This window comes from Cheilinus undulatus, linkage group 13, assembly GCF_018320785.1.
Source record: "Cheilinus undulatus linkage group 13, ASM1832078v1, whole genome shotgun sequence".
Lineage (NCBI taxonomy): Eukaryota > Metazoa > Chordata > Actinopteri > Labriformes > Labridae > Cheilinus > Cheilinus undulatus.
In genome coordinates, this window is record NC_054877.1 from 2,711,059 (window position 1) to 2,736,465 (window position 25,407).

A 25,407-nucleotide genomic window follows, 5' to 3' on the forward strand; every position below is an offset into this window, starting at 1 on the left:
TAAACCATTTTAAAGAATTACACTAAAATGTTTGTAAATGTCCATAAAATCTCTGCTGCAAAGAAAAAAAAAAGAATGTATTAAACTGGTATTTTGACATATTTCGAGTTAAGCAATATTGCAATGTCTGTGATATATAAATTTCAGCATGCCATGTGATTTAATCTCATTTGTGAATAATTTCCCAGCCCTAGGTCTGGCTCACAGTCTCCGTTCTAGTTCACCCTAAAGGTGCTGGATGGGGTTGAGGTCAGGGCTCTGTGTGGGCCAGCCAAGCTCTTCCACACTGAACTGATCAAACCATGTCTTTATAGTCTTTCTTTGTGCTCTGGGGTCTGGTCATGTTGGACTATTAAAGTCAACATGACTGTTACCACAAAGTTGGAAGCAAAGCCTTGTCCAAAATGTCTGAGGCATTAAGATTAGCCCTGACTGGAGGTAAGGGCCCTAGCCCAATAGCTGAAAAAAAAGCTCCATACCATTATCCCTCCTCCACCAAACTTCACAGTTGGGACAATGCAGTCAGGGGGGTAACGTTCTCCCAGCATCCTCCAAACCCAGACTCACCATCTGACCGCCAAACAGAAGCATGATTGGTCACTCCTCAGAACACGTGTCCACTGCTCCTCAGTCCAGTGTTGGTGTGCTCTACATCACTCCTTCTAAGGGTTGGCGTTGGACTTGGTGATGTGAGGCTTACATGCAGCTGCTCAGCCATGGAAACCCATTCATGAAGCTCCTGCTACAGTTTTAGTGTTTACATTGATGCCAGTGGAAGTTCAGAACTCTGCAGCTATGGAATCAGCAGAGAAATGGAGACTTTTACCCACCATGCACTGCAGCAATCGTCAACCCTGCAATTTTATGTTTTTCTGCTTCCTGGCTGAGTTGCTGTTGTTCCTAAACTCTTCCACTCCTTAATAATACCACTTTTAGTCGACTGTGGAATCTCCGGCAGGGATGAAATTTCGTGAACCATCTTGTTGTAAAGGTGGCGTCCATCAAAGAACCAAGCTTGAAGTCACTAAACCCTTCAGAACGACCCGTTTAGGATCACACGTTTGTAAATGGAGACAGGATGACTAGGTGTGCTCTTGTCTGTATACTGTAAGATGACCAAGTCACAAACAAAAAACAACAACAATAAAAAAAATCCATAGAGAAGAAAATATAACTGCTGCAGTTCAAACTGTCCCCAGCTCAGGTCTCCTGTCTGTAGTTCTGTCTGTGTCTGCTGCTCAGGATGTCAGATGGGCTGATCCGTCTGTCTGTCCGTCTGTGCAGGAGGACATCTTGTACTCTAGAAGTGCTGTAAAAGCTTCACTAACATCATATTCACTTGAACGTATCTGCTGAACTCAGCAGACTTCTACACACTCACACACACACTCCTGTTATTGGCAGTGACATCCAAGGTGTGTGTGATGACCTCAGTAAAACAGCGTGTGTGTGTGCTGCCGTATTGATGCTCAGCTGTGCTGCAGTCACATGTGACTGCAGAGTCTCACTGTAACACACAGACTCAGGAAGGAAACATGTAAGGCCTCCTCAGTGCAGAGATAAACACGGCCGACTAACTGATGCTCACAAACACTCCCCATACTTTCCAGTGCAGTGCCTCTCTCTCTCCCCTTACATACAGACTGCAGGGGCGAGTTAGCATGCCTCAGTGAACACAGCATCTTCCCAGCTGGATAAAAACACAAGCAGACTGCAGCCTAACTTTGGTGAGCTGTTACATACGGTGGGACCAATAACATAATGACACTGTGAGGCTGTGAGTGTGACATGAAATGTACAACCACAATTCCAATGTAGTTGGGGAATTGTATAAAATGTACAACAGAAAACAATGAATGTTTAATCTCATGAACCCATACTTCATCACAATACAACATAAACAACTGAGACGTTTTACCATGTCATGAAAAATATTAGCTTATATTGAATTTGATGACCTCCAGTTTTGTTCCTCACTCACAGAGATGTCTCCAGATTCTCTGAGTATTTTGATGATATTATGGACTGTAGATGCTGGGGTTTTCAGTCTTTAAAATTTGATATTTAGGAACATTTTTCTGCAATTGTTCCACAATATTTGTGTATGTTTTTCACAGATTGGTAACCCACATCCCATCTTTACTTCTGTGAGACTCTGCCTCTCTAAAATGCTGCTTTCATACCCTGCCATGCTACTTTGCTATTGATAATTAACCTGATTAACAGAATTCTCCTCCAGCTGTTCTTCATTAGTATTACTAACTTTTCCAGCCTTCTGCTGCCCTGTCTTGCTATTATGTTGTCATTAAAAGTGGTAAAAAGTCTCAGTTTCAACATCTTGTTTATGCTCTATTATAAATCAATATAGGTTTATGAGATTTGACAATCATGCATTCTGTTTTTATACACATTTTACCCAGCGTCCCAACTTTTTCAGAATTGGTGCTGTATTTCCACAAGCACAAGATAATTTGCAAATGAAATTCATAGAAGAACATTTTCATAAATATAGAGGGGTTTTTAAAGCATAAATACTGACTCTAGATGTTTCTTTCTTCTATCATTTTGTAGTTAAAGCATCGGTTTTTAACCTGGGGTCCAGTAGACTGCAGTGCATTCACTGTCTACCACAAACTGTAGGATGGATTTGGACCAGTCACTTGGATCGGCGCCGTCAGTCAGATATCTATTAATTACGTCCATATTGGACCCGATACCGATATTGGATCAGATCGGTCCCATCCCTACGATGTAGGAGGGCTCCAAGGGCAAAAAGGTCGGGTGAAAACCAGAGTTAAAGCAACAATAACGTACAAATTCTGTTTGGTAGCTCACTAAAGTGTCTGCGCAGTACAACAGTCCTAGAGCTGTTACCTCTGCCTCAGAGTCGACATGCATTTGTCAACAGTCAGAGACTGATGACGTTGTGAAAAGCAAAAGAAGCATGCCTACTGACAAAGTACAGTAGTATTAGACAACAATGACTCTGATTATGATACAGCCAAAGTAAAGCTGGTAATCTGTTATGAATACCTGCAGGGATGTGCCATCCTTACACCTGCTGTCTAGTTCTCACATGTAAAAAAGCCTGTCGAGTATTTACTCCTGTGTCCTGGCTAGGGCTGGGTATTTCCAACAGCCATGATAAGTATCGTGATACACATTGATCTGGGGTAATAAACCTGATGTAATATACACGTCTGACACTGAAGTCACTACAGCAGCTTGTCATTACTGTAGAGGATAACAGCAGAGGTGTAACAGTTACATTTAGATCCTCAGACACACAAGCACATTAAAATAGTCCATTCATAATCACTTAGCTATCAGTAAATGCAAATACAGTAATTTATCATTTTTCTACACTTAAAGTGGCCCTCTCTGCTCTCTCTTTCTGTTAGATATTCTAGTTTCACTTTACTATAAGCCTACTTGAGTTTATAAGAATGACTTTTAGCTTTACTTCTGAATAAAACAGCTCCACTGTTTCTGTGATGAACAGAGTGAGGATTAAACAGCAATAGTCAAACTCCATTAGCATCTGTCTGAAGCCGTTGTTTTCAGCGCCACTGTTTGGCTCATTTCTTTAAAAAAAAAAGGAAAAAAGTACTGTTTGAGGGAAACTTAGTATGGTCTGGATGACATGGATTAGCCTAGTTTGCAAAGCTGTTGTTGCTAACTGCTAACAAACCTGGTGCCATGTGTAGATGAAGATTGGTGTTGCTGCAGTGTTTTACCTTGTTACAGTTTGTATCACTCATGTCCAACTCCTGACTTTCTGCTGTTTGAAGAAACCCACAATATCCCAGCATGTTTGCTTTGAGCCCGCTGGCTGTAGATAAACACTGTAAACCAAGTTATCAGTCTGAGTACCAACTTGTTTGTTTGAATGAGACAGTCTTAAAACTGCTGCCATCTGCTGGCTTGGTTGTCAACTACACCATAGGGGATATTCTAAATCTGACATCACAGCATCTACCGCCACATCTATAAAATCTGTAGGTATGCATGGAAATATAGCGCTGCATCAGTGCTCTGTAGCAGTAGTTATATAGCAGTTCCATGGTGCTGAAAGCAGGCAGCCTTGGTGCACTGAGGAAAATGGGAAAGGCAACTTTCTCCCTGCTGAAAATTATTGGTACCATTACATTGACTTTGAAACATCAATTTAAGGGTGGAAAAAAGACAATAGTATTAAATATAAAAAAGAAATAAAGATTCAGTTGAGGGACAGCAGGTTCAGACTTGTGGATATCAGCCTGTAATGGTGGATAGATGGTATTCTAGGGAAGTTCTGACAACTCAGACAGCCTTCTGGAAGATTACTGAAGTATTTGCTAATGATATTAAACTATAATACACAAATACGTCTCATGCAGACCTGCCGGTGTTTCCTGTGGAGTGCTGCTCATCAGTACGTCCCAGTTCTGATTAAAACGAGACAATGTAACTTGTTATTATAGACCTCATTAATATAAATGAAACATCAACGCAGCGCTCCTTAGTATAAACAAGACAGTACAGACTTTATAGGACTCTGCCGTCAACTCCTCATAAGACTAAAATATGGTACTGTGACACAAACCAGCCAACAGTCCCATGACTGCATGCAGAGATCTGTCACTCCTCATCCTCTTATCTCATAGCTGTTGCTAGCCGGGATGGAGGCTCTTGTTGTCTGAACAGCAGTTTAAACTATAAAGAGCTCTGGAGTCAAGAAAAAACGCTTATACACTTAAAATGCAATATCAAGGTATTTCCGTGGCCATTGTGGGGGTTATCTATCTTTAACAGAAGTAACTATTTTGTCCATGTGCGTATTTCCACTTGTTCCTGTAAGAAAAAGGTTTTTAGACTCGATGACAAATACAGCCTAGTTGAAAAGAGTGAAAAGTCTCAGCTCCCATCTTGTCCGACTCTGAGTTCAGTCCCAGTCCATGATTTGTCATCTCAGCATTCAGCAAACTAATGAGTCATCCATTCAGCAACATTAGCCCAGGAGTAAGACTGGAGCCACTGTACTGTGACTAAAGAGATATCCCACTCTAAATAAACATGGGAGAAAATGTTATGAACAGCCAACAGAGACGGAGACGCCTCAGCACACCTGCAGTAAAAACATCCTCTCATGATCGCTACTCACAAAGTTTGAACAAGTCAAATGAAGGTGAATGCCTGTGTGCAGAGCATTTGGCATTTCTACTGACTTGTCTTGACTACTGACTTTTATTTGAACTAAATGCAATTACAACTATGACTGAGCCAGATTAGGAAATAATCTGATGTGTTAAATGTGAATGTGGGCTGAGTTCAGCAGATGAGACAAATGAATACAGCTGTTTGGTAGTCAAACTTGTTTGCTTTCATAGCCATACCTAAAAGATCAGTCTGTTTTGTCTTGGATTTCTATGGCCAGTCAAACAACGCGAACACTGAGACAAGGTTTTGGAGTGGCCTAGTCAAAGTCTAGATTTAAATCTGATCGAGATGCTGTGGTATGACCTTAAACCCTCCAATGTGACTGATTTATAACCTGGAAAACCTTCGATATACAGAGTTTAGTAAAGGGCAGAGCCTTTGAAAATAAACTCAGAGGATGATTGGATGAAAGTTCTGTCTGCCACATCTTCACAGGCCAATCAGAGCAACAAAACAAGTGACTTCGTCCAAGCTACTGAGGAGTTAACTCCATATAGAAATGCATAACCTGAACCATGGCGACTGTAGACAAGTCAGTGCTCGACCTTTGTCTTTTTTTGAAACAACTCACTGTTCTTTGTTCTTCTTTAATGAGGAAATGTCATCAGGTTCTGATAAAACTGGCGCTTTAGCAGCATCCACGCTAAGGTCTTCCTCCATAATTGCATCGGCTTGCTTACGTCAAGACTCTGCCGTGCCTGAAAGTACTGCCCCTCGACGCTGATTGGTCCTGTCACTTTCTAACCGGGCCCAAACAGTTCAGACGGGAGCTTTGTAAGATGGATTCACCAGTGAGAAACACGGAAACAGGCGTATCCATCTTCTTTGCAAGGTTAGCTGAATTAAACGATTCTGCAAAAATGAGTGGGACAAAATTCCTCCACACTGATGCTAAAGACTCATTGACCGTGCTTACATGGACTTGAGTATCCTGGTTTCTGTTTGTGCACACTGTCAGAAACTGGAATATTCCAGTATCCTGGATCTGAGAAACCCGGTTTTGCTACCTGAAGAACTCCAAAAGAAAACAGGATACTGTGCATGTAGATACCGGTTTCTACCTAATCAGGCTCGACTTTGATTAAACTGTTCATTTTACTTCAGATACTTCAAAACACTGGGGATGTGTGGCGGCGGGACAGCTGGTCTACTTTGACCCAGAGAGAGTCAGAGACAACCAGGCTGCTGTGTGCGGAGGGTCAGTCAGCCGGTCTGTGACCTGACTGCAGTGCTGAGCCTAACCACGTTCATATTTAGATGAACAGGAAGTGAACAGTTTGACTTTTCTGCCATCAATGAAACACGAGCAAAGTTCACTGTGGAGACAGAGGATGGCCGCTCCAGAGAGTCCAGAGCTCTGTGAGCTGAAGCTGAATAAACAGCACTCGGTAAGCATCCTGCTACGTCTGTCACCACGTCCTGTATGATACAATACAATATGATAGCTCTTCAAAATAAAAGCTTGAGCTAGCCACGTTATCAGATAACACTTTTATTCTGAAGCCGTTTCTAGGTCAATTATTTAGTGAATGAAATAACATTAGGGATGGCTGAGCTCTTTCTTGGAGGCTGATAACATTTATAATCATCATAACTATAGTAACTGGAATCTTGTTGGAACATGATGATGGCATTTAATCATGTAAAGACCAAAATAGTTGACAGTGCTCTATTTTTCTCAGATTTGGTAAAATACCATGGTTATTGTTGTAAAAATAAACCTCACAGATGCCTGCGCAGATATGATTCAGTAATCAAATACCGGGAAACTAAGGGGGCGTTCACACTTGGCCCAGTTGTTTCGAACTGCTGCGATTCCTCCCCCCAACACCGATCTGCAGGTGGTGGTGTGCACATAGGTGGTTTACAAACCTGGAGGAAGAAGAAGTAGTTGGAGTTGTTTTTGTTTTATCCCAGCAAAAAGCCCATCCTGCCTTCATGGATGTTTTAAAATCACTTTTGAAGATGCCAGCACCGTCGCTCTTCGTATCTGCACATCTACCTGCAGCTCAGAGGATTAGGTGGGCTCGCGCTGTGCAGATACAGGGTTTTATGAGGTGACAGGAGACTTTTATTGCCTTAGCTTCTCACCTTACAGAGTCCAACTAGTGTTCATCTGTAAGGTGAGTCATAACAGACTGTTTGTGACTTGACTCTGATGGTTTCTGCCTTTCATTGAGGAGAATTGCAGACGGGGAAAGAAGTTTAGTTTTTACGATTTCATTGAAGCTGATATGAGGCTCTGTCCTGTATCCAGGCACGGCTGCATTCACATCTCTTTCGAACTGTGCCAGAGTCCACTTGAACCACCGACTCCCCAAGTGGGCCCGCATTCACACCGACTAAAATGAACCGGACTTTGGGTTCAAGTGCACTCGGATCCTGGACCAGGCCCCCAAGTGAAAGCCACCTAATATTCCTCCCATATACAGGGATTTGCATAACCAGGTTTCTCATGTAAACACAGCATCCCAAATATGATAAAAACCAGGATATGACTCATAACTGGGTACTCAAGTCCACACGAACACAGTCACTGACAGTCGTCACAAACGCCTGCTCACAGCTGCTGCTGCCAAGGCTGGAACAACCAGTTACTAGGTTTAGGAGGGATTTACTTAGGTTTGGATGACTTTTTAAACAAAATGAATCATCATTCATTTTTATTCACTCTGGTTATCTTTGTCTCCAGTTTGATCTGAAACATTTCAGTGTGTCACATACGGAAAAATAAGAAATCAGGGAAGAGGGGAATACTTCTCCACATCAGTGTAGCACACAGCCTGCTGAAATATCCAACCCTGCTGTGAGCAATCATGTTTAACTCTCCTGACCTCAGTATCAATCTACATAATCAGGATTATGATGTTTGCCATAAGGAGCAGCCCTAACACTGACTCAGCTTTCAGACTTTAAGACCAGGACTGACTCAGGGATGTGGTTGGGCTGTCAGAGTGTCCTCCCAGAATCCGTCTGTCCCTTTAAACCCCCAAATCTCTGCCACTGGAGCCCAAAGACGCACAGACCTAACCCAGGCTAAACCTCCTGTGAGCTGGCGCTGTAACGAATGTCAGAGGATCTGGGACATGGAAACTTCCCGGACATCCTTTGATGAAACATCTGCTGCCAGTGCACAGTCTCCTTCTCGGTGATCTACAGGGACACCCATATGGCCCAGCCTGCAGGCCTTTATAGTCACCAGAGCTTTAAATAGTCACGCACAATCACAGCGCCGGAGGAAGGGTCCCTGCGTTTGGTGATCATTATCATACCAGCTGTGCACGGGCATGTCACAAAGTCTGTGAGACGATCTGACAGGCTGACGGTTTATCATAAAGGACTAAAAACACAACCACACAGCTCTGCTCCATGGGCCATCTGTGGTCATAAATATCGAACCAATCACCTCATCTTTCTCTGATCCTCGCCGCCATCTCTCCTCCCTCCATTTCCTCCTGTGTCAGCTCATTAACATCCATGAGGCGTATGGCTAACTAATAAAAATAACATTACAGCACCTGTGGCAGTGTTACAGTGAAAGATCCACCATGTGATGTGATCTGGATGTAATGTGGCGTTAAGTATCCTGTAGAGAGATTTAAGTCTCCATGTTTCTAGTTTCACGTTACTCAGGCTGAGCCAGAGCTGACAGAGGTCAGTCTAAATCTAGATAAGAACACCCTATAATTTAATCACTTTTATTTTTATGTTACAGGGAACCTGGTGCATCCAAGAAGGGACTCACTGTTCTTTACTATAAAAATTAAAATGTGAATTTTCAGTATTGGTAATAGTTAAAATGATTTTGGAGTTACAGGGGAGAGAAGGGTAAGACTTTTATATTTACTGTCCTTAGACTCAATAAAAATGAACATGAACCTTCATTCCCATCTAGCTGCTACCAAATCATCAGTATGAGTCTATAACAACGCTGAGTCAGGGGTAAACTGAACACCTGAGTGTGTGTTTAAGCTTTAGTAAACATGTTAACAAACGTTTCAGGACAAACCACCAGCTGGTTTAAAGGCCATCGAGGTCAGAGGGAATATGAACTGCTGCATCCTCCTTTAGCTCCTCCAGCCTTCAGAGGCTGAGGAAGCTTCTTCACCCCGATGCAAACTTTATGACACGGGTGTCAAACTTAAGGCCCGGGGGCCAAATGTGGCCCACGGTGCAGTTTTACCTGACCCGCAAGATCATTTCATATTTCAACCCTTTAAAGCCAACTGTATCATATTTGACACGCACTTTTTGATACTCCTATCTAATCAAAATGATTCACAGTTTCCTAAAAAAACTTTTGTATATAATTATATAAATGATAAAATGTCCTCCAGTGGATTATCAGTTTCAGACAATTCCTAATGTATCAAATGTGGTACAAAAAATGTGTATGTGAAATCGTATGGCTATATTTGTTTTTCTGGATTTCAGTTAAGTAAACATCTCATTTCTACATTTAAAAAAAATAGAATTTTCTGGCTACTATTTAAGGTATGAGGCTTTAAAGGGTTAATTATTTGGGGCTCACCAGAACGAGGTCTGCAGCTTTCCTTCAGGATAAAAATGAAAATTTAACCTTGAAGATTTAAAAAAAAAAAAACAACCTTGTTAGGTCCTAAAAATCTGAATCAGTAGAGAGTAGAAATATTCAGGAATGAGGGAAATAAATTTATTTGTGTTTTCAATTTGCATCCCATTATGACCTGAACTTAGGATTCTGACTTTTATTTCATAATTTTGACATTTTCTCTCATATTGGGACCTTTTAAACTCCTGACTTTGACTTTGAATCCCATATTTTCACTTTTTAAACTCCTGATCTAGAATTTTATCCAATATTTTGACCTTTAGAGTCACAATTTTGAATTGTATCTTCTATTTTGACCTTTTAAACTCTTGATTTTAACTCTATCTCATATATTTGCCTTTTAAAACCTTATTTTGACTTTTAATTTTGTATTTTGACCTTTAGGTCTTATAAAATTGACTTTTTACTCAGATTTCGAACCTTTAACTCCTTTATTTATTTATTTATTAAGCATTTATTTGACATGGACACACAGTAACATATGCCATATTCTTAAAGAACTGAATAAGTTAAGTTTTGATAATTTTATTAAGTTTGCTAACCTAAAACTAATTCATAAATGTTTAAATAATCACGCCCCCCAGGGGCTCAGTCACCTCAGTGTTCCTCTCAGAGCTTCTGGCTCTGAAACACATGGAGCGTCTCATGGAGACTGTAATGTGCCATTTCCTAAATCCTCACTGGGACAAACAGCATTTTCTGTTCAGGGTGTCACAATGTGGAACGCTTTACCAGCAGAGCTCAAACTTGATCCAGACTCATGATCCAGGGTCATTTTAAACTTGGACTGAAGCAGGTTTTAAAGAGGACTCAGTCTTGCAGTCATGGATGACTTGCACTTCTTTTTAAACTTTGTGCCACTGTGTGATTTTGTATTTTATGTCTTTGTGTTTTGTCTCTGTAAAGTTGTGCTTGTTTTGTGTGAATTTGTTGCCTTTTAATGTTTTAATGTTGTGACTGTTTGTGTGTATTTGGGAATTTAATGTTTTTTAAAAGCCCAGCTACAGTCAAATGCTGAGTGTGTGGCAACGGTTTACTTGCTTCATGCTTGTCATACAAATAAACATTAAATAAAAAATAAACATTGATGCTGTGATATTTACTCATTTTGACTTTATTTTAGAAATCTTAAAATCATTTATCATCACTGTTTAATTTTCTCTATAGTTCATCACCTGTGAAAACACGGCTGACAGCTGTCGTTAAATCTTGACCCAGTTAGACCCTCAGGTTAGACCTACAGTCTGATTTCAGCCCCTGCTGTGACTGAGTTTGACAGCCCTGGTTTACGATGATGAAGCCACCAGTGGATCGATCTGACATGTCTGAGGTGTTTCTGATTAAATGAGCCCAAAACAGGAGGGCAGAGGTCAGACTTTTACTCTGATCTGTGGTCAACAAGTGAAAACTAAAGATCCTCAGCACACAGAGCAGAAGCTTCAGTCGTCCTGCTCTGAGATCTTTCCTCATCAAATTCAGAAAAGAACAGAAAAATACCTTATAATTGATTTGCTTGGACGAAAACTCCAACTTCAGACGTGCATTTGTCTTATTCAAAGAAGGAATAACTCAGTACATACAAGCTGTAGGGATGCAAGAACAAGTCAGTGAAATTGGTAAAAATCGCTGATTAAAAGTGTTGGCAACAAATGTATTCAATGATTTGTTGATCTGATAATTAATGGAAAATAAAGGAATATTCATCAACAACTGTTTCCCATGATGGAGTTGAGAGGCTGGTGATCTAAACTCAGCTCTTTGTTGTAAAAACTTTCTGTAATGAGATGTGATGAAAACTAAAGTGCTGAGCTTTCCAACATAAATCTAATCCATGATATTTAACCGACGATGTGCCTTAAATGTTGGCTTTAAATTCAGCACCAGAGAGGTAGGCTGAGTACGAGCTGCAGTCACAGGATCAGAGGAGCAGTCGTCTGTGTGTGTCTGTGTATGTCTGTGTGTGTCTGTGTGTGTCTGTGTGTGTGAGCTGTAATTTCCACACACATGAAGGTGTGTAGGCGAAGGTGAGCGACCTCTCACTGGGGGCGTGTCTTGATCAGTCTGAGAGGGCAGAGATCACAGAGGAACTGTGAGTTCATGTGAAAAAGTACATCAGCAGCAGATCATTGTGCCTTTTGGGGCTGACATCAGTGTGATTCCAGGTTCACTGCTTTCACCATGACTGAGTACATCATGGAGTTCTGTCAAATTATGTGGCTTTTACCTGAAGAGTTAACTTTTCCTCGTCAATGTTGCAGCTGACCTCTAAATGACCTTTGCAGGTTGAATCCTGATGTTGATGAAGTGATGATTTCCTGTTAGGAGTCCGTGCATTGTGTTGTATTTTGAAGTTGACCAGACACACTATATTGCCAAAAGTATTCGCTCACCTGCCTTGACTGGCATATGAACTTAAGTGACATCCCATTCTTAATCCATAGGGTTTAATATGACGTGGGTCCACCCTTTCAGCTATAACAGCTTCAACTCTTCTGGGAAGGCTTTCCACAAGGTTTAGGAGTGTGTTTATGGGAATTTTTGACCATTCTTCCAGAAGAGCATTTGTGAGGTCACACACTGATGTTGGACGAGAAGGCCTGGCTCTCAGTCTCTGCTCTAAATCATCCCACAGGTGTTCTATCAGGTTGAGGTCAGGACTCTGTGCAGGCCAGTCAAGTTGATCCACACCAAACTCTCTCATCCATGTCTTTATGGACCTTGCTTTGTGCACTGGTGCACAGTCATGTTGGAACAGGAAATGGCCATCCCCAAACTGTTCCCACAAAGTTGGGAGCATGGGATTGTCCAAAATCTCTTGGTATGCTGAAGCATTCAGAGTTTCTTTGACGGGAACTAAGGGGCCAAGCCCAGCTCCTGAAAAACAAGCCCACACCATAATCCCCCCTCCACCAAACTTTACACTTGGTACAATGCAGTCAGATGGAGAAGAACGATTGGTCACTCCAGAGAACGTGTCTCCACTGCTGTAGAGTCCAGTGGTGGCGTGCTTTACACCACTGCATCAGACGCTTTGCATTGCACTTGATGATGCATGGCTTGGATGCAGCTGTTACCATGGAAACCCATTCATGAAGCTCTCTACCACTGTTCTTGAGCTAATCTGAAGGCCACATGAAGTTTGAAGGTCTGTAGTGACTGACTCTGCAGAAAGATGGAGACCTCTGCACACTATGTGCCTCAGCATCCACTGACCCCGCTCCCTCATTTTATGTGGCCTACCACTTGGTGGCTGAGTTGCTGTCGTTCCCAATAGCTTCCACTTTGTTATAATACCACTGACAGTTGACTGTGGAATATTTAGGAGCCAGGAAATTTCACCACTGGACTTGTTGCACAGTTGGCATCCTATCACAGTACCACGCTGGAACTCACTGAGCTCCTGAGAGCGAGTCATTCTTTCACAAATGTTTGTAGAAACAGTCTGCATGCCTAGGTGCTTGATTTTATACACCTGTGGCCATGAAAGTGATTGGAACACCTGATTTACATTATTTGGATGGGTGAGTGAATACTTTTGGCAATATAGTGTACCTTGCACATTTTTCCAATGAATAATGTGTTTTTACCTTTTGAACTCATTCATTTGATTTTTAATCTCAGAGTTTGAGCTCTTAAATTGATCATTCTGACTTTTTATATTTAAAAAGGTTTTCTGCCCATAATTTATCACTGGTGAAAATGAGTTGACCGTTTCTGGTTAAATGTTGACCCTGTTAGGCTCTCAGGTTAGACCTGAATCCAGAATCCGGCCTCTGTTGTGATTGAGTTTGACACCCTGGATAAAATGATCTGATGATGACTGAAATAAGGGTTTGTTTCAGCCTTAGCCACAAGTCCAGAATAGCATCTTATTTCAAGATATAAAAATCAAAAAACAAAGCTTGATTTGCTCATAATAAGTACAGAAAAGCTGCAAACAGAGCTTCTTGTTACGTGTATTAAATCGGGGATGTTCCTGGGTGAATAATTTCAAATCTGGTTAAACATTTCCCACTCCAGAGAGTCACTGATCTCAAATGTCTGATGGTCTTTGGCGCTTAGCTCCTATTTCTGAAAACCTCTGCACAGCTGACTAAAGACAGGGGGTGGGTCAGCTTACTCAGTGGTTCATTTTACCCCACTCTCCCCTATATCAGAGAAATCCTAGCATTGTCCATCCTCAACTTTAGGAGGGAAGCGTGGCGACAGACGACCTGCAGCGGTCCAGAGAAGATCATCGCCACCAGCAGCCAGCCGCTCACAGAAAAGGACATGGTTGGTATTTCAGCTTCCTCTTCTCTTTTTTCCTCGTCTTGTAAGTCACTCGTCTAAATGTGAAGGATTATATCACAGAAGAATTTCATCAGCTACAGAATCTACAAGTGCAGGGATGAGAGCGGCTGCCAAACTCAGATTTCCCTGCAGCTCCGGACTGTTGCGTGTCAAACACTGACAGCGAGGCTAACATTCAACTCATTGGACCAGACTTTGCCACTGGCAGGCTGCTAATTCTATGTGTGTGTGTGTGTGTGTGGTGATGGTAATGATGCTAATACAGCACTGTCTCCAGGCTGACACAGCGTAACAATGACAGGAAGAGAGAGAGACAGAGGGAGCTGGTGGAGGCAGCAAACAAATACAGGCAGCAGGAAAACTGCAGAACTGAACAAAAGCTGAAAAATAAAACAACTCTGACCAGGAGGTTTATTTCTGACACCTGCATGGTTACATCCATGTTTTTAACCTGATGCTCTGACTGATGAGGAGAAAAGCCTAAGACCCTGCATGCACATATGAGCACATTTCAGTCTGGCCTTTCTACAATACACTCAACTATCAGAATGTTTGAAAGATTTGTTTGGAATTTCCATTAAAGATTTAAGTAATTTACCTGAAATACTGTTGCTGTTAAAAGTTTTAGGAATTTTCTTGGATATTTTGGGGAATTTGTCTTGGAAATTTTTAAGTATTTTCATGGAAATAGAGGGAAATATTTGGAGAGTTTCATTGGAAGATATTTAGGGGAATTCTTGACATTTTCTAGCCATTTTTATTCAAATTTGGGAAAAATATTTGCAGTTTTTGAGTGTTTATTGTAAGTTTTTTGGGAGGAATTCACTTTGAATTAGGGATGCACAATATTATCGATCTGATATCGGTATCGGCAGATATCAAAATACGATATTTTGTCTGTGTATTTCAACTGTAAATTTTGTCCATATATACTAATAAATTAGTGGATTTTGAGGCTGAACTAACAGACCTATGTCAGTACAGGTCTATTTCTTCATTTATCCTCATTCTTTAAACTTTCAAGTGTTTTTAAGGACTAAAGTTTGTTTTCTTGGTCATCCTCAAACCTTAAAGTGTGTCCAAAGGACTGAAATTTCTTGTCCGAAGAGCAGATTTAAATATCGGTATCAATATCGACATCGGCTAAAATCAATCTGTAAATATCAGCATGTCAGATATCGGCAAAAATCCAACATCGTGCATCCCTACTTTGAATCTTTTAGGTATTTCAAGGAAGTATATTTGTTGATTTGGGGGATTTGATTGCAGTTGCAAGAGGAGGATGCTGTTTGAAAGGTCTTGATTTGGGGGGGATTCACAGGAATTTGTTAGCAGGTTTGGGGGAATTTTCTGTCGTTTTCATTGTATGATTTTGGAATTTGCTTTGAAATTTGAGGGGGAATTGCTTTGAGATTTTGGGGATCGTTTTTATGTTCACACATTTTCACAGAAACTTTAGGTAGCCTCTTTGAAATTTCGATAACTTCTGTTGCTTTTGGACATTTTTTGGGGGGAATAACTCTTGTTCAGAGACAAGGCTGAGCTTTTAAACTTATCAGGTCCTACTTGTCCGTAAGTGGGAGAGACTAGAAATACACTCCTAACGGCCCAGGTCTCTGGAGGTTATACTTCTACAGAACGCCGTCAGAGAAAGAAAGGAGCAAAACATGGAGTCTACCAGCATTAATCCTGACATCTCATATTATGATCAGCTGATCAAAATACGAATGCAAACACACACCCCAGCACCAGAACAGCAGCTGACTGTGAGTGGTTATGCTGTTGTTAGTGAGGAGAATGGGTGAATATCAGCTAATTAGCACTCACCAGTCCTTTAATGACGATGGCCCTTTACATGCCCTTTACTTCCCACATGGCCACATTTTTCACCCAAACACAGTAAACACAGAAACATCACTGAAGAGAAGTGGTTTACAGTAGAAGGGTCTAATATAGCAAAAACTCACAGTTACATTAATGTCTCAGTTTTTCTTTGGTTGTCAGGTGATGTTAGCGAGTCATTTAAAGAGACTAATAAAATAATAAAGGATAAATAAATCTGATTTATAAAAGAATGAATAGGTCCTACCTAAAACCAAATATGTCCTCTGGATTATCATTAGAAGATAGACATGTTTACGCATTAATTCTCTCTGTATTTTCTTTCTTTTTGTCATATTTGGGTCGTTTTTAAGGGTGTCGGTCTTTAAGCCGGTCTGTGAGGCTGTCATCAGTCTGCAGGTAAAGGTCAGCTCAGACTACATGATTTTTTGGTGGTTTTACGATGGCAGCAATCAGACTATGCTATGTTTTTGTCTTTTAGTGGTCTTCTGCTAGTAAGAGAAGAAATCAACAAACAAGAAACAATCATGGATTGGATTATGGGTAATAATTATGGAGAACAACAGAGGTGTTCTCTATGCTTGGGATAGTATAAATAAAACAAAATAAAGTGTACGCATTAGTTCCCTGGATGAAAAGAAGGGTTTCTGGTTAATGATGAAGCAAAGATAAAGAGTGAATGTTGTAGGCGTCAGGATTCACGCTGTTGGTGTCAGGTCAGGGTGTCATGTGAGAAAATGTCTGACACGCTAGTCTTGTCCAGTCTTGGTCTAATGTCTTACTATGGGACCATTTGTTGTTCCAGGCGTGTAAAAGCGGGCCGAGTTTTAACGATAAGCTGCGACGTTGCAGACGGGCAAAAATCTATCTGAATTCCTGTAGTCTGAGCTGGCCTTGAGGGAAAGCTTTAAAGGACCCAGAGATGTGGCTGTCTCTCTCCTCTGCTCTCTGTCTGTAACAGACTCTTAGGTTAGAGCGTGTTTCTGGCAAATAAATCAGTCATCAAGGCTGTGATGGAGGCAGAGGTGATGGTTAACCAGACATGACAGATAGACTGTTGATGTATGGATATATTTCACATTAATCTGGGACAGCTCCCATAGAAAGCATTAACAAAGGGCAGGCCTTTTCAAATAATTCTCAGAGGGTGACTGGACGAATATTCTGTCATATTCATGACAGGCCAATCAGAGCAACAAGACAAAATCAGGCAGTAGAAATGTGAGGCTTCAGTGCTAACCTCGGCTACACAAGCCTGCCGTAGTATTTGGAGCAGAGTTTATCTCTGGCTGAGACTCACGCTGAATTTTATGGAGAGCAGTATAGAAAATAAACAGATGCATGGATGGATTGTCTGGGTAGTCTGTTAGAGTCGTTTAAAGGATAAATCTACCTGTGATCAAACGTGATTGGTTGTCACTTTGCAGCTCTGTAGGATAGTAAAGAGCGTCATGAAGAGAGAAATCCAACTCCTCATAAAGAAATCTGTAATTTTTTTTTTTTCTAATGTAATTTTTGAATAAAAGAAGCATATGGCTGATTTTTAATGATAGTTCTAATTTCTATTTCTTATTTAAACATCTCAAATTGGAGCCAAATTTGGTCAAACATCCAAACATCAGATTTTTCTAAAATGCCCGGCAGTCTTCCGTAGCCTCCTTTGGGAGAGAGAATTCCCCCTCAGGGGTCAACATCACATTAGAGACAAGCATCACTCCCTCCTCGCGTCTTTGTGTGAGCGCCGCTGGCGACTTACCGCCCTTCATGTCCTTTCCATCCAGTAAGGGTCGGTAGTCGCTCTTGGAGATGCTCTCTCCCACCTTGTCATCAAAGCTCTCTTTCTCCAGCGAGGCCACGAAGTCTCTCTTCAGCAGGGCGTCAGCGGGGGCGCCGCCCGGCACCCCGTGTCCACCTCCACCCAGTGCATCTCGCAGGCTCAGGTCCATAGTCCTGTTACTGGGTAGAAAAGAGAGACAGGTGTGATTTAGTGTTTTCTTATTACTCTGTTGTTTTCTCTCTCATGGACCTGCTCCACTTCACAGCCTCTCTCAGGGTCCATGAATAAAACTGCAGGAACACTCACACTTACTACCTGTCTGTGACTGAACTCCTCTCACCTTCACAGCCCATCAGCTCAGGTGAGCAGGAGCACGTGCTTTACTTATCTCACATCTTAATTCTCTCCATTCAGAAATGCTGGGATATGCTTTAATCCTTTAAAAGAGCACCAAACTTTCATACTTTTATGTAATAAATTATGTAATGGTTTTAAAGTTATCCTTTTCTGTTATCAGCGTTTTGAGTCCTGTTATCACTACTTTACCTCTGCAGTGAATCAGGAGCTTCTTCTGAATAAAAAACCCATAAACGATTAATACCAACTATACTTCACAGAATTCGATGATTTCTAACCACAAAATCTCCAGAGTCATCCAGCCTCATTCCAATCACTGTTGCACGGTATTCCACATTTCTGGAACTTTTCATTAAATCAGAACAGCATTAAGATTTCCTGACTTTCTTTTGTTAGGTCAAATGTGGCTCCGGTACAAGAGAACGAGGAAGTATGAGAAAAAGCTATCAGTAACAGCAGGAATGAGACATCCACTGTTTAACACCTCCATGTCCCGTACAGGTGAACAGACTGGAGCTACTTCACCTGCAGAGCTGACGCTGAGGGCTAACCTCAGAGCTAAACGGGCCACAAAGGCATTAAGGCCCAAACTTACTCGGGCCAAACGTACGCAGAACGGACTCCGCGGAGGTCTGCGCGGACTCAAAGCAGACGTCCGCAAGGCCAGTGCGCGCAAAGCTCAAATTTTACGACTGCGCAGACTCCACTCCGCGTACTGGTGTCACACCAAACTCTGTTCGGCATGTATTTTCACATCGACCCGCATTAATTGTGACACCGACCTTCATTTTGTTCCTCTGTGCAGCGCTGACGGGTGAGCGGTGACTCCCAGAGTGGAGAAGGAGTGGGGTTAGGGGCACAACTAGAACATCAAACTTTTCACGCGTCATTCATAAGTATTGAAAATGTTTTTCCACGTCAATACTTCGCATTTCCTTCACCAACATGGCATACTCCCCCTCCTCGTCTCTTGTGGCATTTAGTGGCCGTACGTACCACCGTCTCTTAATTTTATTGCTTTGCAAAGCCAGCAGGCTTCGTCAGTGTAGGACGCCATGACAATAAAATGTAAACAACGCGCAAGGATTGTGGGAAATGTAGGATTTCACGGAAATTTCACAGGAAAGTACTACGCGGCAGTGCGCTCAACTACGGAAGCTCTGATGACTGCGGATATTCCGCGCGGAGTCCGCTCCGCTCACAGTACGCTCGAGTATGGTCGGGCCTTTACGGCAGCAAAAATTCACCAAGCACAACACTTGATGGTATTTTGTCCCCTCAACTTTGCCTGGAAGGCAGTGGCTGCCTGGAAGGCACATCCTATCCTGCCTCTGCAAACGCCTTTCAATCAGGTGAAGTCATGACCTTAACCTCTCAACCAATCACCAATCAGCATCATGCTGAGTGAGCGAGCTTGCTGCTTCCCCAAACAACTATGCTTCCTTGCTAGCTTTAATATTCAGTGTAAGTTTGTTAATACTAGCTTCCTTATATCAAATCTAAACAGTGTCATAGATAAAAACCAACTAGCAAACAAAATCAACTCATTTGATACCAAATCAAGAGAAGCGGACACAGCACACGTCACAATGGCCGATTTTGAGGAGTTTTTGGTGACAGAAATCAGAAAATATTAACACCTGTATGCTTGTTCTTTGGAAGATCACAGAGATGCCATGTACTTCCTCATGTATTATTTATTATGACGTGTGCTGCTGACCTCTTGGCCAGGTCACCCCTGTGAAAGAGAGTTCGGTCTCAATGGGTTTTTTTATCTGGTTAAATAAAGGTTAAATAAAAAATAAATAAATAAAATAAAAATCTATTTCTCTCGTTGGCCGTACAAGAATATTGTACCTCCCCTCGTCCTTGCTCTCCTGACTGAGCGGCTGTATGGACCATCTCCTCTCTCTTTTATGCTCTAACAACAACAGCAAACACAGCAGCTCCTCTTCTTGGTTGATCAACAAATCTTCCTCTATGACTTGCATTAAACATGCTACAGACGTGATTCTTGAAGACACTGCCCCCTAGCTTTTGGGAGAATATCAGTTTGCGGCGAAGAGGAAGCCAGCGCTAAGTATAAATGCACCAGACATTTCCGCATCATGTTTTTGTCGAAGCATAACCCAGCCTTTAATGTGCCTTAGTGTCTCTATCCTCAGACAATCAGAGTGCTTGTTACAGTCCATCATTTCTATGCCTGAGTCATCTTTGAGTTATTATATATTAAGTCCCTCGTATTTTGTTATGTCATCCTTGTTGTGGATTTTCTTTTTTAAGGAACTTGTTCTTTTTTTCTGAAAACCTGAAACTATGACTCAGACAATGATGCTATGAGGCTATAGATATTATAAGTTAGAAGGAATGCAGATGCCTATCAAATAAATAGGCTTCTCTGTATTTGCTAAGGAGATTCACCTGGGTTGATTGTGTTTGCTAGTTTGCTTTAATCTATAACATTTTCAGAGTTAACCTAAAGTAGCTAATATAAACAAACTTTTGCCTAACGTAGAAGCTAGCAGGCTAGCTAGCATAGTTGTTTGGGGAAGCAGCAAGCTCGCCCAGTCAATCAGATGCTGACTGATGATTGGCCGAGAGGTTAAGCTCATGACTTCACCTGAAGAAGGCGGTTGGAGGGCGTGCCTTCCAGGCAAAACTGAGGGTAAAAAACACCATCGAGCGTAAAAAAACACAAAGACCTACACGCTACAGGTTAGCTTATAAGCTAACTGACAAGCCTTCTAGCGGGATTATATTATTGTGCTAAATTATATTATTATGACTGCAATCTCAGCAGACACACCTGTGTTTCTCCACTGTGCATTTAAGGTGTGTTAATATTTTCATCAGTGTGCTTTCACTAAATCTAAGAACTATCAATTTTCCTACTCGGCTGTTAAAATGTGTCCAAAAAGAATAAACACTGTAACAGCCAGAAAAGGCTCAAATGTAAGGATGTTTTATTGGCTCAAACCGGACTAAAATGTTTTACCAACTAAAACCATGAAGGTTAAAACTAACGACTAAAACTAAAGAGCATTCTAATCTGGAGACTACAGTGAAACAGCAGCAAGCATTAACCCTGTAGCTGGAGCTGAATTTAAAAGTAAAGACTGACCATGAGTGTTAAACACTTAAACATGTTGAAGCAGAGGAAAGGCCTCACTCATTAGATGGACTCTGAGCTGGATTCATTACACCTGCTGCATCCAAACACAACTGGTGACAGTGTGACCCCTGAACAAACTCCTCTGTCCCTTTGTCTGACCGTCCCTCCAGGCTCCCAGTGAACAAGCTGTCATTGTCCTGCACCCACAAACACACAAACACACACTCTGACACACACTATGGCCAGTAGCCAGTGTGAGCACATACAGTAGAGAGTCAGCAGGCCTCCAGTGGAACTGTAGGCCATTGTTTCAGAGGACAGACACAGCAGGTAAACACCTTACACACTCTCAATTTAGGCATCTCCTGTTATAGCCAGCATCTTCCCAGGGTGTGTTCACACCTACAAGCCATTGCGCAACCCCAAAAGAATGGCAGGGCAACAAAAGGCTGGAAAAGTACATGGTATTAATGAAAAAACAGCTGGAGGAGCATTCTGGAACTAATTAGGTTAATTGGCAACAGGTCAGTAACATGTCTGGGTATTAAGGAAGCATTTTAGAGAGGCAGAGTCTCTCAGAAGTAACGATGGGTTGAGGTTCACCAATCTCTCTAAGACTGCATCCATAATAATTTCAGAAAAATGTTCGCCATAAAAGACTTTGAATATCCAACATCTATAGTCCACAATTTCATCAAAACATGCAGAGAATCTGGAGAAATGTCTGTGAGCAAGGCTGAAGGTCAGTATTAGATGCTTGTGATCACTGCATTAAAAACAGCCATGATTCTGTACTGAAATCACTGCATGGGCTCAGGAACTCTTCCAGAAATCACTGTCTGTAAACACAGTTGGCCGTGCCGTCCACAAACGACTGTTAAAGCTGATCATTCAGAGAAGAAGCCACATGTGAACAGGATCCAGAAACACCACCGTCTTCTCTGGACCAAAGCTCATTTAACGTGGACCGAGGAAACATGGAAAACTGTTCTGAACTGGTCCAGACCTTTCATCAACAGAAAACATTTGGAGCATCAGAAAAGGAAACCCCGGCAAAGACAACCCAGGGCTGTTGAGCAGCTAGAATCTGAGAATGGGACAACATTCCTCTCCATAAACTCCAGCTGGTCTATTCCAGGGTTATAACAGACTGTTGTTAAAAGAAGAGGGGATGCTACACAATAATACACGTGGCCCTGTCTCTACTTTTTTTTAGATCTGTAGTAGCTAGTATTTTTCATGAAATAGGAAAGTGTCTCAGTTTCATCATCTGATATGTTTTTATGATCTGTGAATAAAATATCCGGTTCATGAGATTTGACAATCATTGACTTCTGTTTTTAATTTAAAATTTTACACAACGCCCCAGCTTTTCTGGAACTGGGGTTATAGACATGACACTATCGTGAAGTCACTCACTATAGCTGGCAGCAGAAGTACCAGTGTTGGCTGCTGTGTGGATGATTCTGCTGGAGTCGTGTAACAGTCATCATCACAGATCTAGGCTCATCACAAGTACACCTGACATGGTCAGATAGCTGGGTCACCTGGAGGACGCTCCTTAAACAGCGTGTGATCTAAAAGCACCTGGATGCCTGTGTAGCTGTCATATGGAAACATCTCTGGTTTATTCGTCAGACATGAAGCTTAGTGAAGCTCAGGTAGGGAGGCTTCATCACTTATTCACGCCTCTCCTTTTCTCCAAATCCTTGACTTCCTGTTCCGTTAATCAGCTGGTTATGGGTGTTTCTTAACCAATCCTATTCTGCCATGACCTCCTTTAACCAATCATCCTGCTGCTGTCATATTTTAAGATCTGTCCTCTTCAGAATAGTTTCATTATGATCGCTGTGACTCTCCTCCACTCTGGGTCCAACAGCTGAGAAGTCCACTCTCCAGCCTATCATCCTCCATCCCTCCATCAGCATCACCTTATCATGATACCATCGCTAACGTGGACAAAACTGTATCGTAGTGGTGAATACACCTAGTCCTAATTGTTGCGATTATTCTTGCTTCACTAAGTGCTGCAGAGTGTCCTCCGTTTTGGTGCTGTGGATATGGCCACCCTAGTACCGCCCCTAGAGGCTGATTGGTCCTGTCACCTTCTAACCGGGCCCAAACGGTTCAGATGGGAGCTTTGCGAGATGGATTTGTCAGTGAGAAACATGGAAACAGGTGAATCCATCTGTTCTGCAAGGTTCAGCTGATGGTTTTAAACTGATAGAGGTGTGAGTCAAATTAACGACATTTTCAACCTGGGGATGGAAAAATGAAAACATTTGAAGAACTGGTTGCACATCACAACATCCCTCATAAACACTTTTAAAACATTTTGGGGGCGCGCCGGTAGTGGAGTGGTTAAGGCACGCACCATGTACACGCGCCCCGCTCTCTTACCTGTTTCCGAGTCTATCCACTGTCCTCCTCTATCTAAAAAAGGCATGAAAAGGCCAAAAAAACACATCTTTAAAACTCCAAACAAAATCAATCCCTGACCATCCCTGCTCTCTCAGTATTAGAAACAGTTTTAGTTAAAAATCCTTTTCAAAAAAGAAGAATATCTGAAGTGTATATTCAACCAACTGATTGCATGGAGATGTGAAAGCCCACTCTGGTTTTATCTCCTGGTTTCACTTATGTCTTCAGACAGATCCCTGTTCTAGTTGAAATATCTGATTCCTCTCTACTTTTTATCATGCTGTCTTTGATGCTAATGTGATTTTTGATTACCTAAATGCATCAGTGCACTGACTTTAACTTCTAATCACAGCACTGTCAGACTGATCCGTGAATGAAGCTCTCAATAACTCCATCACTCCAATTAAAAAGGAAACAATCACAAAAAGAGCCTTCCTAACCTCTATTACCCTCTCGGTGTATTATTCTGCTGTATTTATCGCCCCGTTGGAGAGGTTTCATAAGCCGGAACATTCTGTGGACTGTAGCTGCTGGTCTTCTCTCTTCCATTCTGACTCTGATTGCACACAATCAGAGAAGATTCTGGTTTAATCAGTAGATCACAGCTTTAGACTCTGGAACTGAGTATAACAGACAAATGTTCAACTACTGCTGTAGCTACACTTCAGGTTAGTGATGGATGGATTAAATAAAGTAGGGGCATTAGCTCAGAAGATTCAGGTTCATTTTACAGTGCCTATAAAAACAGATTTCTACAAAGTAGTGTCAATGAAATACAACATGTCTGCATAAATATTCACCCCCTTCTAGTCAGTCTTCAGAGTCTCCTTTGGCTGCAGTCTCAGCTCTGAGTCTGTGTGGATAGGTCTCAGTCAGGCTCAAACATCTGGACTCTGGGATTTTACTCCATTCTTCTTTGCTACTGGATTCTATTCTCAGTTGGACTGAACGATCTCCTTGTTGTCTTTAAACCATTTCTGTGTAGCGTTCTCTGCATGCTCCGGCCCATTCTCTTGCTAGGAAATAAATCTTCTGCCAAAGCCCTAGTTCTCCTGCAGACTGAATCAGATTGTCCTCCAGGACTTTCCTATATTTGGAACAATCATTTTACCCTCAACCATTACGAGCCTTCCAGGGCCGGCTGCTGAGAATCATCCCCACAGCATGATGCTGCCACCACCATGCTTCACAGTGATGATGGTGTGTTTGTGGTGATGTCAGTGTTTGGCATCTTATCTGATGGCCAAAAAGTAAGGGTTGATACCGATTATCAGCAGTGCATAAGTGTCTCTAAGAGATGGAGAACAAGTCTGTGCAAAAACAGGCTGAGTCACTGATGTTTTCTGTGCGTTATACATAAAAATCTCTGAGTTTCACTTTCTGATTTGTTTTTTTTTTTTGTTTTGTTTTCAGAGTGACTTTACTGTGGTGGATATATTCTTAAAGCCCAGGTTGTTCTAAAAAAAGGATGTATAGAGCTCGACTGTGCACCACAGGGTTGATGTTTTATAAACAGAAAGTCCAGATGAGACATCATGGTGAAAAATAGCTGTGAGCTCTAAGGGTTAACTGACTTAGAAATGTTTTTGTATCAATCCCCTGACTTAGACTTTTCAGTAATCTTTTCTCTGAGTTGCTTGGAGTGTTCTTTTGTCTTCATGGTGTAATGGTTGCCAGGAATACTGAGACACATTCACTGACCTCAGCTGATCCCCACCTCACTAACTGTGAGACTACCAGCACCAATGGGGACCTCTGTTGGATTAGGTCAGTCACTTTAGAGGGGGTGAATATTTATGCAGACACTTATTTCAG

General features: G+C 41.8%; 1 protein-coding gene across 1 annotated transcript in view; it reads right to left on the reverse strand.

The window, feature by feature from the left end:
• The window catches only part of map4l (microtubule associated protein 4 like), a 187,794-nt gene that overhangs the window by 130,286 nt on the left and 32,101 nt on the right, over positions 1 to 25,407 (reverse strand). Inside the window, exon 2 of the mRNA XM_041803364.1 lies at positions 17,682 to 17,881. Coding sequence (XP_041659298.1) covers positions 17,682 to 17,871 — 190 coding nt within the window. The 5' untranslated portion in view covers positions 17,872 to 17,881. The remainder of the gene's footprint in view (positions 1 to 17,681; positions 17,882 to 25,407) is intronic.